This window comes from Penicillium cinerascens (assembly GCF_028974065.1).
Source record: "Penicillium cinerascens strain IBT 15544 chromosome Unknown contig_6_segment0_segment0, whole genome shotgun sequence".
NCBI classification, from domain to species: Eukaryota; Fungi; Ascomycota; class Eurotiomycetes; order Eurotiales; family Aspergillaceae; genus Penicillium; species Penicillium cinerascens.
Genome location: NW_026695295.1, coordinates 124,862 through 140,861, shown reverse-complemented (window position 1 = coordinate 140,861; position 16,000 = coordinate 124,862). Strand labels below are relative to the sequence as shown.

The following is a 16,000-nucleotide window of genomic DNA, read 5'->3' as shown; positions in this document are numbered from 1 at the left end:
TTTTAGAGCGACACAACCAAATACCAACCCATCCGAGTCTACGGTCCAATGCACATGCAGACCAAAGGGCAAGATGGCTTCATTAATGCTACCTTAGCATGCCACTTAGCATGACACCGGGCAGGATACAGGGGCACCCTGTCATCACCCGTCAGCGAATACGGGCTCGGTTGGGGCTAAAAAGGCCGGGCGAGGCGAGGCTTATCTGCACAAATGTAACATCCACTTGGAGACCGGGGTACGCCACATTTACCGAAGTGAAACCTGGGGTTGGCCCTCCCTCTGCGGATTACCGGGAGATCGCATCCTGGGGTCACATTCACTATCTACTGTGTACTCTCCCCTGGAAATGGAAGCGATGGGAACGGTCAACACTCGGGATAAGCTTTTGGCTATTGCTATCGCTATCGTGCTCCATCTCACTCCAACACGCCACAGGCGTCTTGTCCCAGGTAACGGTATGTCAGCGATCGGCTTCCCAGACCGCGGACAATTACGGTCTGCTCGTCGCCCGGCACGATATCCATGGCATTATCGCTAATTCGGACACCCTCCTGCTCTTCGATCACCAGGCCTTTCACCGGTTTCCGTGCGTTGATCACAACGCGCGCTTGATCTCCGCGGTGAACCTGGATCTCAAGTCCCCGTGTGGAGAAATCGAGGTACTTCAACGGCTGCGGCCAATCCACATCTCGTGCGACGATCTTGTTGTCTACCCACAACCGCGCGGCAACCACGTGTGGTTCCTCGGCCATGTGGTCGATCAACCCCGTCATGACATCCGTCGTCCCGTTCGCGTGGATCGTGACATCGCGTACCACCGGGGATCGGATATCTCTTCCCGTGGCCACCGATAAGAATCGTAGTTCGATGCTGCCCTGTAGGGTTTGTGGCTTGCTGTTTACTACCCAGAGCTCATACCGGCTGGTTTGTGGGGGTTGTGCGTGAGCGACGCTCCAGTCATGATGCTCTCGTCGTACTCCGACCGCGATCGGGTTGAGCACTCGCTTCACCGCGTAGAAGGCGGGTTTGGGGTTCAGGAAGTAGTCCACGATCGCCCAGGAGATGGTTGGCCAGCAGTCGTTGAGCTGCCACAGTAGGGCGCCTCCGCAGTGTCGCTCGTCTCCCCATTGGCGGCGCCAGCCTCGGTAGCCGAACATCATCGTCTCGGCTTGCACGATCTGCGTGAGATAGATGTAGGTTTCGAGGTCTGTCGCCGTCCGTAGATTCTCCACCAAGTAGGTTGCCAGCCGTCGTTCATGGCCGTCGGCCTTGTTGTGAAAGTCCATCACTTGGGATTGTGGGAACATGTCGGCCGGGTTCTCGATAAAGTGTTCGATGGTGGACAGATGAGGGAAGGCCTCCATGCCGAATTCGCTGTTGAATCGACCGCCCAGCGTGTCGAAGATTTGGTATTTTTCTTGCGTGCCGTGCCAGACATTCCATTGGTGCATATCTCCAACTGTCGGATCAGATGAGATCTTCCCATCGCCCCACGGGCTACCGGGATGATAGAATGTCGCGGGAGAGTGTTCCGCTACAACCTCCGGCAGCAGCTTTTCGTAGATGTAGCGTGCCGGGAAGTCCGTCTTCAGCCAACTCTGAGGGTCCTTGTCTTCGAAATTGTAGGTCAATCCCTCCGATTCCTGTACCTGATAATCCTCGTTGTTTCCAACGTAAACCACAATAGATGGGTGATGCCGCAGACGTTGAACGTTGTACACCGTCTCCTGCTGTATCGATTCCAGGATCTCGGGCGAGGTGGGATAGTTGCCACAGCCAAACATAAAGTCCTGCCAGACCAGCACGCCAAGCTCGTCGCAGGCTTCATAGAAGCAGTCGTCTTCGTAGATTCCACCACCCCAGACTCTAAACAACAATTAGCGTAATTCTGCACACACAGGGTAAGTACCGTACCTGATCATGATCTGCCGGCCTTCCACCATCAACTCGATCCATTTGCGGTACCGTTCAGCGCTGATATTGGGTAGTAGACTATCGGCGGGAATCCAGCATGACCCACCGCAGAAAATGTCCATCCCGTTGATTCGGAAGAAGAATGATTTGCCATGCTTGTCCGGCTGTTGAATGACTTCCGCGGTCCTGATACCAAATTTCTTGCTCACTTGGTCCACCGCCTCGCCATTTCGGACAAGCGAAACGGAGACCTCGTACAGAGCCTGCTCGCCATATCCATGTGGCCACCAGAGCTCAGGGCGGTTCACCCGGAATGTGACTTCTGCATTCTGGTCCGTCGAGACCGGAACGTCCTGATGGGCAATTTCATTCCCCTTTGAGCTCAACCTGAATCGAGCTGTGTAGTCTCCGGTGGTCATCGCATCAAACTTGGCGACAGCAGTCACCTCGGCGGTCTGCTGATCTGCAGCCAGTTTTGTCTGTGGCCACAGATCAACCACTCTAGCAGTGTATACTTCGAATCGGACTGCACGCCAGATGCCCGCAGTCATCAAGACCGGTCCCCAGTCCCAGCCCCAGTGGTATTGAGCTTTCCGCACTGCCAGTCGAGACTGGTCACCGTTGAATCCAACCCACTTGTGTTTCGGATCTTGCTTTCGCAGTTCACGAGCTCTGAGCAGGGCACAGTCGAACTCGATCTCTAAAGTATGTTCACCCTCGGCTTCCAAAGCCTTGGTGACATTGACCCGGTGTCCGAGGAACATATTGTCGCTTTGCAAGATCGTCTGGCCATCGAGTGTGACCGTAGCGAAAGTGTCGAGACCATCAAATACCAATTCAATTGCCGCTCCTTCGGGGACATTCGGTCTCCGGAGCACATTCCGGTAAACCCATGATTTCTCGTTGACCCAACGGGCTTTCAGTTCATTGAACCCGATAAACGGGTCTTTCAGTCTGTCCTCCGGTCAGAGCTGCTACATGTGGTCCGGTCACTGGAGTGGAGAAGCTTACTTCTGGTTTGCAATGAGATCTTGTTGCACCACGGAGGGCACCGCGGGAACGGACATCCATTCGTCGGTATCGCGGTCCCTGAAGGACCACCCGGTGGAAAGCGACTGCTTATAGAGCTCCATTATGGCAGCGAAGTCTGAACTATAACAGCTTCCTGCGACGGGGCTTTTTATACGGAGATGCGATGGGGCTTATCGATAAACATCCCCACGCGGCTTCCTCTTTGGGCACGGGGAGCCTGGCGGTCACGTGCTATGCACACTCCTGGATTCGGCCAAAAAGAGGGAGTCGATCAGGTCAAAATAACATTTGCTCCTTTCCTTGCCTTGTTCGTAAGGCCCGGGATCAACCATCACTCATATTCGACTCAGTATATACACAAATAAGACCCGGTGCATAAGATCGGATCGAACGGTTGGACCCCACATTTCCTATTTGGATACGGACCACCACCCGCGCAGCTTCTGGCACCGTCATTCTCCGTGAGGACATTCTCCCCAGGCTCACCGAGCCAAAATCTACTTCTTGCATGGCTCTCCCTCATGCCGTTCATGCCCATGCCCGACGACGGGAACTCCGCATCAATCCTAGCTCATCGACTCACGATAGAAACCACTAGCCCCACACTATGTACGGCCGCAAGACTAGTCTCCTAGCCGAACCAATGGCTCGGGAATGCAACGGTATTTCGGCATTCTCACCAAACACACGTGGGTCTCGGTATTAATAGTATCCTTCCGATGACGATTGGATGACTGCCGGGCATCTTGCCCCACCTGATCAGACCTTGCGAGAGCCGAGGTGACGTCCCCTAAATGGAGGTGCCAGACCGCTTGGTCTCCCGGGGTGAAACCAGTGAGCCTCACTAGGGTCGTGTTAATAACAGGAGCGTTGCATGTACGTTTGTCCGGCCCCGGGGTGTCTTCTACGTCTACCTAGGTATCTTTCGATGTAACTAAAGGAAGACTTACCACCGTAATTCAGACGAAGACCCCGGTATGTTTTGCTTCGCATCGCTCCGGACGATCGTCTGTTCTCCTGCAGGGTTCGCTTCCAACATGGAACCATACAAACCTTGCGATCAAGCGAGTCCGGGGAAATTGCCCCCTCTCTGGAGAAATTGAATCTGACGTCCCGGTGCGTGAATGGTGGCTCGTAAAGAGCGAACGGCGCCCGTAATTCGATGTAATTTCACCACCCTGGCTTGGCGCGTGGCACCCTCCGGTGCGCAGACCTGTCACCCCAAGGATTCAAGACCCTCATTTAAATCCCGGTCAAATGTACGGTAATCAGTCACGGTAACGCGGATACTCTACTCTAGAGGGCCCACCCGGCCTTTATGCAGCATTCATTCAACTAGAACTGTAACTCTCGCACATCGACATCCAATAAGCGAGACGGGAACCCGGAGGGAGGGCATAAAAAGGGAAAAACGTGCGTTCTCCGAAATGCGGGGGAGATGTTAGGCTGATCAGGCTATTCTCCACCCCGTTTTAGCCTCTCTGATGTCCCTCCCCCTTATCCTTCAGTTTTTTTTGAGTTTCAACACTCCACTCATTTACAGGACGACATGATCTTCCTTCCACCATAGCCCGCACAATCTAACCCCGCATCTACTACACTGTACCCTGTGCAGTGCTGTCTGGAACCATACGACAACATCACCGATTTCATGCTTCACTGATCGACCCAAGAACCCGCAAAAAATATGTGATTTGTGACCGGTGTCCCATTCGCTACAGTCATGTTCCATACCTTTGAGGGTTTTGAGAATCCGGGGCCAGCGATGCCGGTCCGAAGACCCAGCAATGAGCGCCGCGAGTCTGTTGGTCGTAGGGTCACTACTCTACGCGCCTGTACTTCTTGTCGCCATCGCAAAATTAAATGCGATGGTGAGAAACCTTGTGAGGCTTGCCGGTGGTATAAGAAAGCGGATCAATGTCATTACTCCGACCCAAGACCTTCAAGAAGGTATGTTTTTCGCGCCCTGTGATATGAGTGTAACTGAGGTTCAACAGACATGTCGAGAAATTGTCCACCACTTTGGATGAATATCGCAGCGTGCTGGGAAAGCTCTTTCCCGACATGGCCCCAGAGTCTCTTGTCAGTCTCTCCCGAGAGAAACTGCTCGAGCTGACCACCGGTTCATCTTCCTACGTGGCTAACGCGCCGCGTCCTGCGTCCCCTGCGACTTCGGGCTCAGTGGAGGCTCATGTGTCTCCACTCTCGCATGAAGATGACAATCTCGAATCTTTGCAAAGCATGCCCGAAGAACTAGATGACGGTCGACAACCCAGCTCCGGCGAGCTGGTGGAGGGTGTTTCTGACGATGTGAATGCCCTCTCCCTCTCTGCTCGACCATCATCGTCTTATCTGGGTGTATGCTCCATCCAGGCGGTGCTCAAAGTCATCGTCTGGCTTGATCCGGGGGCTGCATCCTACTTCACTCAAATCCCACCCACTCGGCCATGCGACGGCGGTCTCGACTATGACACCCAGCATGCGTGGAACCAAGCGCCCGTCACACCACCAAACCTTGCAATCCCTTCGACGGAGATGCAAATGCTCGACGCATATTTCCTGTATTTCCAATCTTTTGCCCCGATGATTGATGAACAAATGTTCCGCGAGACTTACATCACAGGTCTCCGGAGAGACGATCACTGGCTTGCCCTCTTGAATATTGTGCTTGCTTTAGGAAGCATTGCCGCCTCGGGACCAGACGACATGACACACCAAACATACTTCCTACGATGCAAGAGTCACTTGAACCTCAGCTCTCTGGGAAGCTCCCATCTGGAGACTATCCAAGCTTTGGGACTGATCGGTGGTTGGTATTGCCACTATATCAGCCAACCGAACCTCGCATACTCTCTCATGGGCGCTGCGCTCAGAATGGCGGCAGGGCTGGGTCTACACAAAGAATTCGTAGAAGCCCGCCAGGCACCAAATTCAGCAAAACTCGCCTCCATAGATCTGAAGCGCCGAGTCTGGTGGTCTCTCTTCTGTATGGATACTTGGGGAGGGATGACGCTTGGCCGTCCGAGTATGGGCCGCTTTGGTCCAAACATCACCGTCAGACCTCCTAACTGTCGAGACAAGGCGAGCATGATATAAATAACATCTGAAAGGCCTCTGCTCATTTATTATAGGAAAATGTTCTCGAGATCCTGCCATTGGTGGAAAATATTCGTTTTGCCAAGATCGCATCACAGGTCCAGGAATCCCTCGCAGCGGCACCCCTCGTGAAGCACCAGGAAATGTCGCATGCAGATATCCTACTCCTCGATTGGTGGGCGAATCTACCGCCGGTCCTCAAAGACCACGAACCGTGCTCCGAGTCAATCAGCACCGTCCGAACCGTCATGCGCTGGCGATATCTTAACCAGCGCATGCTTCTCTACAGACCTACCCTTTTGAGCTACGCTATGCGGCGCGTCCCATATATTGCTCTACGATCAGAAGAACGCACGGCCATCGAGAAATGTCGGGAAATCGCCGAGCTGTCTATCCAGAATATCGCTGCTACAGCCCAGCTCAACCAGCTCTGTGGCTGGAATGCTGTCTGGTGGACTTTCCAGGCTTCTCTGGTGCCGCTGCTCGGACTTTTCTTAAATGACCCCACGAGTGATGATCCCCGTGCTTCGATCGAGTCTTGTCAGGCACAAGTTGAGACGGCCATGGCAACCCTGGCGCGCATGCAATCATACGGACATACGGCGAAAGGGTCTCTTGATGCTGTCTCGCGTATATACGAGGCTAGTAAGCGGGGTAAAGATCTCACCACGTTCACTTCTGCAGCTGGTCTCTCCACGAGCATCTATTTCGCCGGTCGGGATGTGCCGTTGTTCCCGTCGCCCGAGTCCGCACATATGAGAGTTTCTCTAGGAGCAAATGGAATCGCCGATCCATTATCGACGCCATTTATTGATGACTCTGGTCAATATTTGTGGGAGTATCTCAGCTGGAGCGACAGTAACCTGTGGCCTGGACTTACCGATCTTGAGACCCGTGCAGAGGCGATGGCGCTTTTGACTCCGAATCATGAGAAGGGTCCCAAATTTGGGAGTCAACCGTATTTTGAGCATATGCCGGATCCATATTTCGTCAATCCTCCGCTTTATTATTGACCGTTTCATCACTTTTTCTGTTGCGCACTTGGATGTCTACGGGTGTTGGGAAAGAAATATGCAGCGTTAGCCTGGGCACCGGAAATGAAGCGCAGTGTATACTTTCAAGAGTCGAGCTGTCAAACCAAAACCAATCAAAGAAATACACGATATTTAAAAATCACTGGTCCCCGAAAAATGGTTCCAATGTTGATGTTTTGTATACTGTGGTACAAGCTCACTTTAAGGTCACGATTCTCGTTAGGGCGGCATGGGACGCCACCAAAAAGGGCAATGTTGAGCGCTGACTCAGCTCACTACCCAACCACGACGTTTCACTGGAAATGAAATCTGTAAACACTGCAACTTAGGGCAGCTGGAGTATGGGAAGCTGAGCAAATCATGACATGATATTCTCATAGACTGGTTCAGCCTTGTACGTTGTCAGAGTGTCCGCTGCTTTCCGCCATTCAACCGACGGACTTTGGAGGCTAATTGTCCCCTAAACACGGGAGACATCCACAAGAACGCCTCGGCACAGGATTGATACGAATTCCCGTCCATCCATCAACATGGGTCTTTTTGATTCTGCTTCGCGCGTTTTTGTCGCCGCCACGGTTTTGCGCCTCGTTTTGCTCGTCTACGGCGGCTGGCAGGATGCCAACTCCGCCGTGAAATATACCGACATTGACTACATGGTGTTCACTGATGCAGCGCGATATGTCTCCACGGGAGAGTCGCCATATGCGAGAGACACTTATCGCTACACACCGCTTCTGGCGTGGATGCTTCTTCCGACGGCTTGGGAGGGATCGGCCCCCTGGGCCACTTTGACTTTCGCCTTTGGTAAGGCGCTTTTCGCTCTGGCCGATGTCCTTGCTGGGTGGCTGGTTGTTCAGTTGTTGCGCCAATGTTATAGCTTCCCGACCGAGCGGGCGCTAAGATACGTTGCTGCTGTTTGGTTGTGGAATCCAATGGTTGCCAATATCAGCACTCGTGGCAGTTCCGAGGGTCTGCTTGGAGTGCTTGTTGCTGCATTGCTGTGGGCTACTTTGACAAGGAAAGCTGTTCTGGCGGGTGTCATTCTTGGGCTTGCTGTGCACTTCAAGATCTACCCGTTCATATATGGAGTCTCGATCCTCTGGTGGTGGGATGCTCAGCGTGATGGTGCTGCTCCGGACACCAAATCCGATTTATTGTCCCGGATCACCGGCTTTGTGACTGCTTCCCGTGTTAAGCTGACTCTGGCTGCGCTGGTCACCTTTGTTGCCTTGAACTTGGCCATGTACCTTCAGTACGGCATGCCGTTTGTTCATCACACCTTCTTCCACCACCTAACGCGCATCGACCATCGTCACAACTTCTCGCCTTACAGTACCCTGCTGTACCTTACTTCTGCGGATGTTGTGACATTCCATTTCGAAACCGTTGCATTCTTACCCCAGCTACTGCTTGCGGTGATCGCCCTGCCGCTCGTGCTCGCGAAGAAAAGCCTGGCGACTGCCATGCTAGCTCAGACCTTTGCATTTGTCACCTTTAACAAAGTCTGCACCAGTCAGGTAATTTGGTACTTGCTCTCACCAACTCGATCACCCTAGCTAATCCCGAGACAGTACTTCCTGTGGTACCTCATTCTTTTGCCGTTCTACTTGCCGTCCTCCTCGCTCATCCGCAAGCCCGCATTGGGTATTTCGGCGGCAATTTTCTGGGTCCTTGGACAGGTAATGCTCTCCACTGAACTGCTTTGGATACTCCCAACTAACGTCTTTAGGCTCTCTGGCTATCTCAGGGCTACAATCTCGAATTCCTCGGCCTTTCATCCTTTGTGCCAGGACTCTTCCTTGCATCTGTATTATTCTTCGGTGTCAACGTGTGGATTCTGGGTATCATTGTTAGTGACGGTGGCGAGAGCGAGGATGTAAATAACCCGGTTAGAATTAAGCCTTGAAGCTGCACAGGCACATCGGCCTATGTACCACAATAGAAATGAAGCTTCCTAGAAACCTACAAAGAACCGACACTGACAATCCATAAATGACATTGGAGTATGATATTGACGAGGGTATCGATGCGGAAGACAAATCCACGCTGTAAAAGATATGCAATATTGATCTGAAAATCAAACCCTCCCAATGCTAACGCTTCCGCCTGAATCGGAAACGAAGCTCTTCGTCACTATCCGAATCATGGGTCTGTCGCGGTCGCTTCTGACTGCGAGCACGAGACAAGCTTGGTTGTGAGGAAGTCGGATCTGGAGTCACCGAAGCTGCCCCCGAAAGTTCTGATCGCGATGAAGCGGGCTCCTCACGACTGGGAGCTGGTTCTTCGCGCTCTACCGGTTGGCTGACCTCGGGTGTCTTGCTGTTGCCGACCCAGCGGTATTCGCCGATACCGTAGTCTTTTCGGGTCACCTCTTCCAGGGGGACAATGACGCTCTGGATTCGCTGGCGGGAATGCTGCGACTCTCCTTTGCGTCGAAATCGCTTGAAGTTCTTGCGGCCATTCCATCTCTCATCCCATCTATCCGGGTCCTCACTTTGTCGTGCGGGTGGCTCGCGGAGACGAACATCCATCTCTTCGATGATGGCGAGATTCTTGAGTTCTTCGACATTCACATCCTGGGATCCGTGTAGATTTTCTGCCTCCTGCCGCTGTCTTTCTTCTTCTTCTTCTCGATGCTTTCGTGCCGCCTCCAATACGTCCAGCTTGGGCCGCTTCGGCTTGGGAACCTCAGTCTTCACGCAGGTTGCTCTGCCACTGTGGCGGTCTTCGCCCATTTCTTCTCGTCGGCGTTTCATTGCACGTGCGCCGGGCAGCAGATCGGACACCATGTCCTCCTCGACCTCTTCAACTGTATTGAGATGCTGGATGGCCTGGGTGGGTTCATGTGCCTCCATTTCCATTGGTTGAGTGTCAGTGGCGTCGTCAACACCGGGTGTATGGACTGGGATGGAATCCATGTCAAAACCGTCATCGAAGGTCTTCATCTTGCTCACGAAGGGGCGTACTCGAGGCCCTCTTGACCTGGATCTTGACTGTGTTGCCTCCGGGGGAGGAGTTGCAGACGTTGGCTCGGGTTCTGATGGCGTGGCAGCCACAGAGACCTGACTTGATCCTTCCTCACGGGGAAGAGGGCGACAAAGCGGAGAAGCGTCGTTCCCGAGGATGGCATCGAGAAACTCTCTCTGCTCAATCACACGTCGGTCCATCGCTAGGGCAACGTCATTGCCAACCTCAATGGACCACTGCTCATACTCGCCCTTTGAGCGAAAACGCACGAGGACAACACCATCCGGAGTCCCACGACCCTTGTAGCTCGCAGCTTGTTTCATGAACTGGATGACTTCTGCTGCTGTAGTCTCTCCATCTTTGACCTCATAAAAGAGTGCCTTTCCTTGACCATTGTTGATGGCGGCTTGGAGATTGGCAAACTGAGCAGCATCACCGAACACGAATGTGTATCCTTCAAAGACATTGATTCGGGAAGCGTTGGGAGCAAAAGCAACCGCGGAACGGCTGGTCGGCTCATTACCAGCAGGGGGAAGATGCTCCATCGGATCTGGCCACGATGATTCGAAATCCATCTCCAATGGTGATAACGACTCCTCGTTCTCAAGGTCGCTAGGAGAGGCAGCGTAAACCAGTGCATCAATATAGGAGTTTTGCACAATGAATTTGCCATTGATGAGCGCTTGCAGGCCCTTCGCCGTATTACGCTTGCTCTGGACCACATGTGTCGTATGGCCGACAAGGTAATCAATCACGGTTTTGATGTCGAGGGCTTCGAGCCGTGAGCGAACTTTGGCCAGAGGGTCTTGAGCTCTCATCTCCTTGGTAGAGAACGAGAAACTCAGTACCACTGACTCCCATTTTATACTATTGGAGTACTGTCAGTCTGCACCAGCACAAGCGGGCGGATAACGTACCGTAGAGCATCTGGAGCTTTACCCAGCTGGATAGTGTGCTCATCCCCGCTCAAGACGCGCTCCTGTCCTTTGATTTGTTCTCCATCCACCGTTGTTCCGCGGGACGATCCGAGATCGGTAATGCGAATCTGCGTTCGTGCATGCGTGCGAGTCTGGTGCCTGTCAGAAACTAACTCGGATAATCGAATCGGTGGTCATACTCCATCTCCATCGCGGACTTCAAACACTTGGATCACGATGTGTCTGCGGGAGATCGTTTTATGATCGACGGCATGGAGAACTGGTGATATTCCCAGTCAGTTGAGGTATAGAAGCATCGCGGACTGAACATACCACCATCCTGCTTGATTCGACCGAAGAGGTACTTCTTCCCGGGTCGCAACCACACACGCTTCCCTGCGGGATGTCAGTCTTGTCATTCATCGCATCACCAATTGTCACCGCCACCCACCGTTCAGAAAATCCCCCGTCGAATCGAGAATCCACATCGAGACAGTTGAAGACTGCAAGTTGCGCCGCCCGCAACACGTGAACCGGTCAACGCGTGCACACGTGACTTGGCGTTTCTTTCGCGGCTTCTGCCTGCGCATCAACTCTTTACTTTCCGCGCTCGCTCATGGCTCGAAGTTATGGCATCTCCGGGTGGACCGGCCGACAAAAATGACGAGGACAAAAAGGAGCAGTCTGAGCCGGGGGGCGTGGAGGACTATGAGACGCTGAAATATCAGCTACTGGGGCCCTCTTTAACCAAAGCGGGTCAAGATGCCGTGGATCAGCAAAAGGTGCGAACAAGTGATGTTATTTTCATTCCGAGCTGGATAGCTAAGACCGGTGGTTAGGTGTCGGAAATCATTTATAACGCCTCCAAAGGTTCCAAATTCTTCAACCACGAGCAGGAGCGAGATCGCAATCTCACGGTGAAAATTGAGCGCATTCTCAGAGAGAAAGCCCGTCTCGACGAACTCGATTTGAGTCAGGAACGAAGAAGAGCTGACGAGTATCTCGCCGAGCTGGAGCTGAGCCGAGACCTCTCTCAGTATGTCATCCATGTCGACTGTGACGCGTTCTTTGCAGCGGTCGAGGAACTCGATCGGCCGGAGCTGAAAACCGTTCCCATGGCCGTCGGTAAAGGCGTGTTGACAACCTGCAACTACTTGGCCCGGAAATTTGGAGTTCGCAGTGGCATGGCGTCTTTTGTCGCGAAGAAGTTGTGCCCGCAGCTGGTCCTCCTCCCCCAGAACCACGAAAAGTATACTGCGAAGGCCAACGAGATCCGTGCCATCATGGCAGAATACGACCCGCTCTTCGAGACTGCTAGTGTCGATGAGGCTTACTTGAATATTACTGCCTATTGTGATGAGAATCAGATAGGCCCAGAAGAGGCAATTCAGAGCATGCGTGCACGAATCCTCGAGACCACGAAGGTATCTGTGTCCGCCGGTATTGCTGCCAATGCGAAGATTGCCAAGATTGCGTCCAACCAGAACAAGCCAAATGGTCAATTCCGCGTTGCGAATGACCGAGAAGCGATCATGGAATTCATGCGCACGTTACCCGTTCGAAAAGTCAATGGCGTTGGCCGTGTTTTCGAACGAGAGCTGGGCTCCATCGGCGTCGTGACATGTGGGGATATCTATCCACATCGTGCCTTGTTGACCAAGTTATTTGGCGAGAAGGCATTTCAATTTCTGGCTCAGTGCTATCTCGGTCTGGGACGGACAAAGATTGAGCCGATTGAGGCCAGCGAACGAAAGAGTGTGAGCACAGAGACAACATTTAATGAAATCGGAGACAAAGAAGAACTTCGATCCAAGCTCCGCTGGGCCGCCGAGGAGATGGAAAAGGATTTGGCACGCACCCAGTTCAAAGGGCGGACACTTTGTTTGAAGGTGAAACTTCATACGTTTGAGGTGCTGACCCGCCAGACAGCTCCACCACGCGCCGTTTCTCAAGCAAAGGATCTCTACGCATTTGCTTTGCCTATGCTGGCCAAACTTGAGAAAGACATTCCTGGCATGAAGCTGCGGCTTTTGGGTCTTCGATGCTCGAATTTGGTCAGCACCAAGAAAGTCGGTATCAACTTTTTCGGCGCCGCGGCGCAGCCCAAGCCCAGCTCCGTCCGAACACCGGAAACACAAATCGAGAAAGTCGACCATGAGATCGGCCCCGAGGAGGCGTTCGAGACGTCGGCCAGGCAAGAAGTCCAGGATGAAATGAATGACCTGGAACAGCTGAGCCAAGAGGCTGCCGATCTCCCTGATTCAGCCGGGCCCAGCAGTGCTGTTGACTTGTTAAAAAGTCAACCCGCCCAGTGGGAATGTCCTATCTGTGGTCGGCCGCAAGTTGCGGATGATCGAGTCTTCAATGACCACGTGGATTTCTGTCTCTCTAGGCAGACCATCCGTGAGGTGGTTGAAGACACCTCGCAGGGGGTGCCTTCAGTTCCAGCGACTCGCAAAAGAAAGTCCACTCAACCGAGCAGTGCCGACGGTGACCCGCGACAGAAACGACTTTTCTTCCTGTGATCCTGGATCCTGGATCCCAGGAGTGATGAAGCATCGGTGGCCCTTGAGCGACCGGTGAACAGCAAAATAACCACCAGACACACGCCGAGCGTGGCATATGGCCACGATAGATATGCAAACTTCGCGTTTCGGCAGCTTTTGCTGCACTTCAAACCCGGCGACGTCTCTGAGGATCCTTGACCGTGATCGACAGACCGATTGGATACCGAGTGGAGCATCGGAATGCCTGTCAGGGCCCTGCATCTGTGTCGCTTGATGTATGAATAGCGATCAATAAATGTAACAAACAATACGACTTCATTTTAAACCGTTATCACTCAAATCCATTTCGATAAACTCCCATCTCAAAGCGCCGAGTGCAGTGTTTACTCGGAATTCCGCGTTGCGGTGAACGCACGCCCTAAACCGTATTTGGGCCGAATGTTTTCGAGTCCCTCGCCTCCCACGTTCACACATCTCTCCACTCTAATCAGGCCACTCCCTGTCTCGTCTCTGTCCGAGAGAGATATTTCCACCGTGGCCGGTGTCATCATGCTCACGAGCCTGCGGTGCCTCGCAATGCCCGCTCCGCAACTATGACGTCCGATAAACAAAACAATGGCTATCCCGCCAAACCGTTTACGCCCACCCTCTCCGCGGCGTTTCACCGCACTAACAAGAAGGCTCCCTTGACCCCGAAGCTGGCCAGTCCGAGTCCTGGCTTTTCTGTTGCTCGTCGTCTCGCACACTCCGATAATCCCTATTCCACTCCCACCAAAGATGAGATCACCGCCGTCCCTCCCACCTTCCTCAGTACCAACGTCACCCCTCGATCGGGCTCCCGCACGACTCGACGCGATACTGCATTCGCCTCACCCACGAATACGCCTCCTGCTCCGTCACCCCAGACTCCATACTCTCAACCCACAGTTGGCCTGGGACTCCAAGGAACACGTCGGACGGAACGGAGCCCGGCTCGCTTGGTGAAGGCGGAGCAGTCGAGGAGCTTGCGAGCAAAGACCCTGACTGCGGAGGGACAACAAGTTTCACGTCCCAACTCATTCTCCGACATGGCAGCTGCCTCTCCCATGTTCTTCCATGCCTCTGAGGCACGCTCCACCACTTCCTCCGATTTGGATACAATCCGTCCTAGACATGGGCAGGGCCAGGGACAGGGGCAGAGCCAGGGCAAGACGTCTCCGGTCTCGAGCTTCATGTATGCGAATGGGAACCAAGAACGGCAGGCCGCAGAAGATTCTTATTTCTTAAGCTCTGCGAAGCGCCGTTCGGGGGGACTCCCTCGCCCTGTACCAACTAAACCGTCCGCCTCGCCCTCCCCACGTTTAAAATCTCCTCGACCTTCAGATGCTGCATCACCACTCTCCGATGACACAAATTCACAGCCCAGTCCCAACCCGGACATGGGATTAGAGAACATCCTGCAACGTTTCGGCTCGCCGCCGAGTATCATTCCTGAAAGATCGGGCCCCCCGTCAATTGGACGACATGCGAAATCATCAAGTCTTGATTCGACCAGCAATAACAACGTTGTACAGGATGGTCTTCGCGCCAGTCCAGTCATCATATCCAACAACATGAATGATGGCACGGCACCCGTGATGTCTGATCAAATACCGACACTTCGCCCACGCATTTTCAGTAACGGCTCGTCCGTTTCCACAAACCCGCCTATGTCAATCCCCATGAGCCCTGGAAAGTCCGAAGTTGGCGAGGGGGCGTTGAATGCTCGTACAGAACGCAAGATTCTGGACCTGGAAATTAGCAACTCGTCGCTGCTGGCTATCAACCGAACTTTGGAGCGAGAAATGCGCAACCAAAAAGCAGAGCTACGACGGTTCCGACGCCTCAGTCGGTCTGGACGTTTGTCTATGGCACCTTCGGCCCGTTCATTTTCTGGTACCGCGCTGTCAACAACCAGCGAACTGGAAGAGGGTGTCAGCGAACTTTCATCTATCCGATCCCAAGATGACATGTCTGATTTCAGCGACGAAGATTCCATAGCGGACGAAGGGATTCTGAGTCCAGACTCACTTGCTGAGCACGACGCGAAACATCGAGCACATGACGAGAAACGATTTATGGTTGACCTTGCCCGGCACCAGGAGCTTTTGGTTGACAGCCAGAAAATGAACCAGAGCCTGAAACGATGCCTGGGATGGACTGAAGAGCTGATTAAGGAAGGCCGGAAGGCCCTTGAGTACAGTGTCCGTGTCCAGGATATCGAGTTGGGCGGACGGGTCTTATCCCCTGAAGAGCTGGGCGAGGTCGGCGAGAGTGGACGCGCACTGCTCAGCCCGTCTACTGAATACGCCGTTTCCTCTCCTCACGACACACCGTCCGATTCTTTCTTTGACTTTGATCCAGCAACACTCCCTCTACCTTCGTCTCCAGGTGGGACCGATTTAATCTTCTAATCTTTCCATTCGTTTGTAACTTTTGCAAAATACCCCTTGTTCACATCTGCTTGATCTTTACTACTATTTCTTGATACATCGCTGCATTTGGTCTACTT

General features: G+C 53.2%; 6 protein-coding genes across 6 annotated transcripts; 4 read left to right on the top strand and 2 right to left on the bottom strand.

Moving 5' to 3' along the window:
• Positions 1–419: 419 nt before the first annotated feature.
• N7498_006040 (glycoside hydrolase family 2 protein) lies at positions 420–3,050 on the bottom strand (the record flags this gene model as incomplete). Its single annotated transcript, XM_058453102.1, has 3 exons — positions 420–1,869; positions 1,918–2,871; positions 2,929–3,050. The coding sequence occupies 3 exons, from the start codon at positions 3,048–3,050 to the stop codon at positions 420–422; spliced, it is 2,526 nt and encodes an 841-aa protein (XP_058307293.1).
• A 1,622-nt stretch (positions 3,051–4,672) lies between these two features.
• On the top strand, positions 4,673–7,058 carry N7498_006039 (uncharacterized protein; the record flags this gene model as incomplete). The annotated part of the gene is made up of 3 exons (XM_058453101.1): positions 4,673–4,899; positions 4,947–6,003; positions 6,081–7,058. 3 exons carry the CDS (start codon positions 4,673–4,675, stop codon positions 7,056–7,058), a joined length of 2,262 nt encoding a protein of 753 aa, XP_058307292.1.
• A 551-nt stretch (positions 7,059–7,609) lies between these two features.
• On the top strand, positions 7,610–8,985 carry N7498_006038 (glycosylphosphatidylinositol-alpha 1,4 mannosyltransferase I; the record flags this gene model as incomplete). Its single annotated transcript, XM_058453100.1, has 3 exons — positions 7,610–8,596; positions 8,651–8,758; positions 8,809–8,985. 3 exons carry the CDS (start codon positions 7,610–7,612, stop codon positions 8,983–8,985), a joined length of 1,272 nt encoding a protein of 423 aa, XP_058307291.1.
• Positions 8,986–9,172: 187 nt separating this feature from the next.
• N7498_006037 (DNA damage response protein RcaA) lies at positions 9,173–11,451 on the bottom strand (the record flags this gene model as incomplete). The annotated part of the gene is made up of 5 exons (XM_058453099.1): positions 9,173–10,913; positions 10,964–11,115; positions 11,164–11,243; positions 11,297–11,359; positions 11,415–11,451. 5 exons carry the CDS (start codon positions 11,449–11,451, stop codon positions 9,173–9,175), a joined length of 2,073 nt encoding a protein of 690 aa, XP_058307290.1.
• A 141-nt stretch (positions 11,452–11,592) lies between these two features.
• Positions 11,593–13,488, top strand: N7498_006036 (Y-family DNA polymerase; the record flags this gene model as incomplete). Its single annotated transcript, XM_058453098.1, has 2 exons — positions 11,593–11,745; positions 11,803–13,488. 2 exons carry the CDS (start codon positions 11,593–11,595, stop codon positions 13,486–13,488), a joined length of 1,839 nt encoding a protein of 612 aa, XP_058307289.1.
• A 575-nt stretch (positions 13,489–14,063) lies between these two features.
• Positions 14,064–15,902, top strand: N7498_006035 (uncharacterized protein; the record flags this gene model as incomplete). Its single annotated transcript, XM_058453097.1, has 1 exon — positions 14,064–15,902. The coding sequence occupies one exon, from the start codon at positions 14,064–14,066 to the stop codon at positions 15,900–15,902; it is 1,839 nt and encodes a 612-aa protein (XP_058307288.1).
• Between the last annotated feature and the right edge of the window lie 98 nt (positions 15,903–16,000).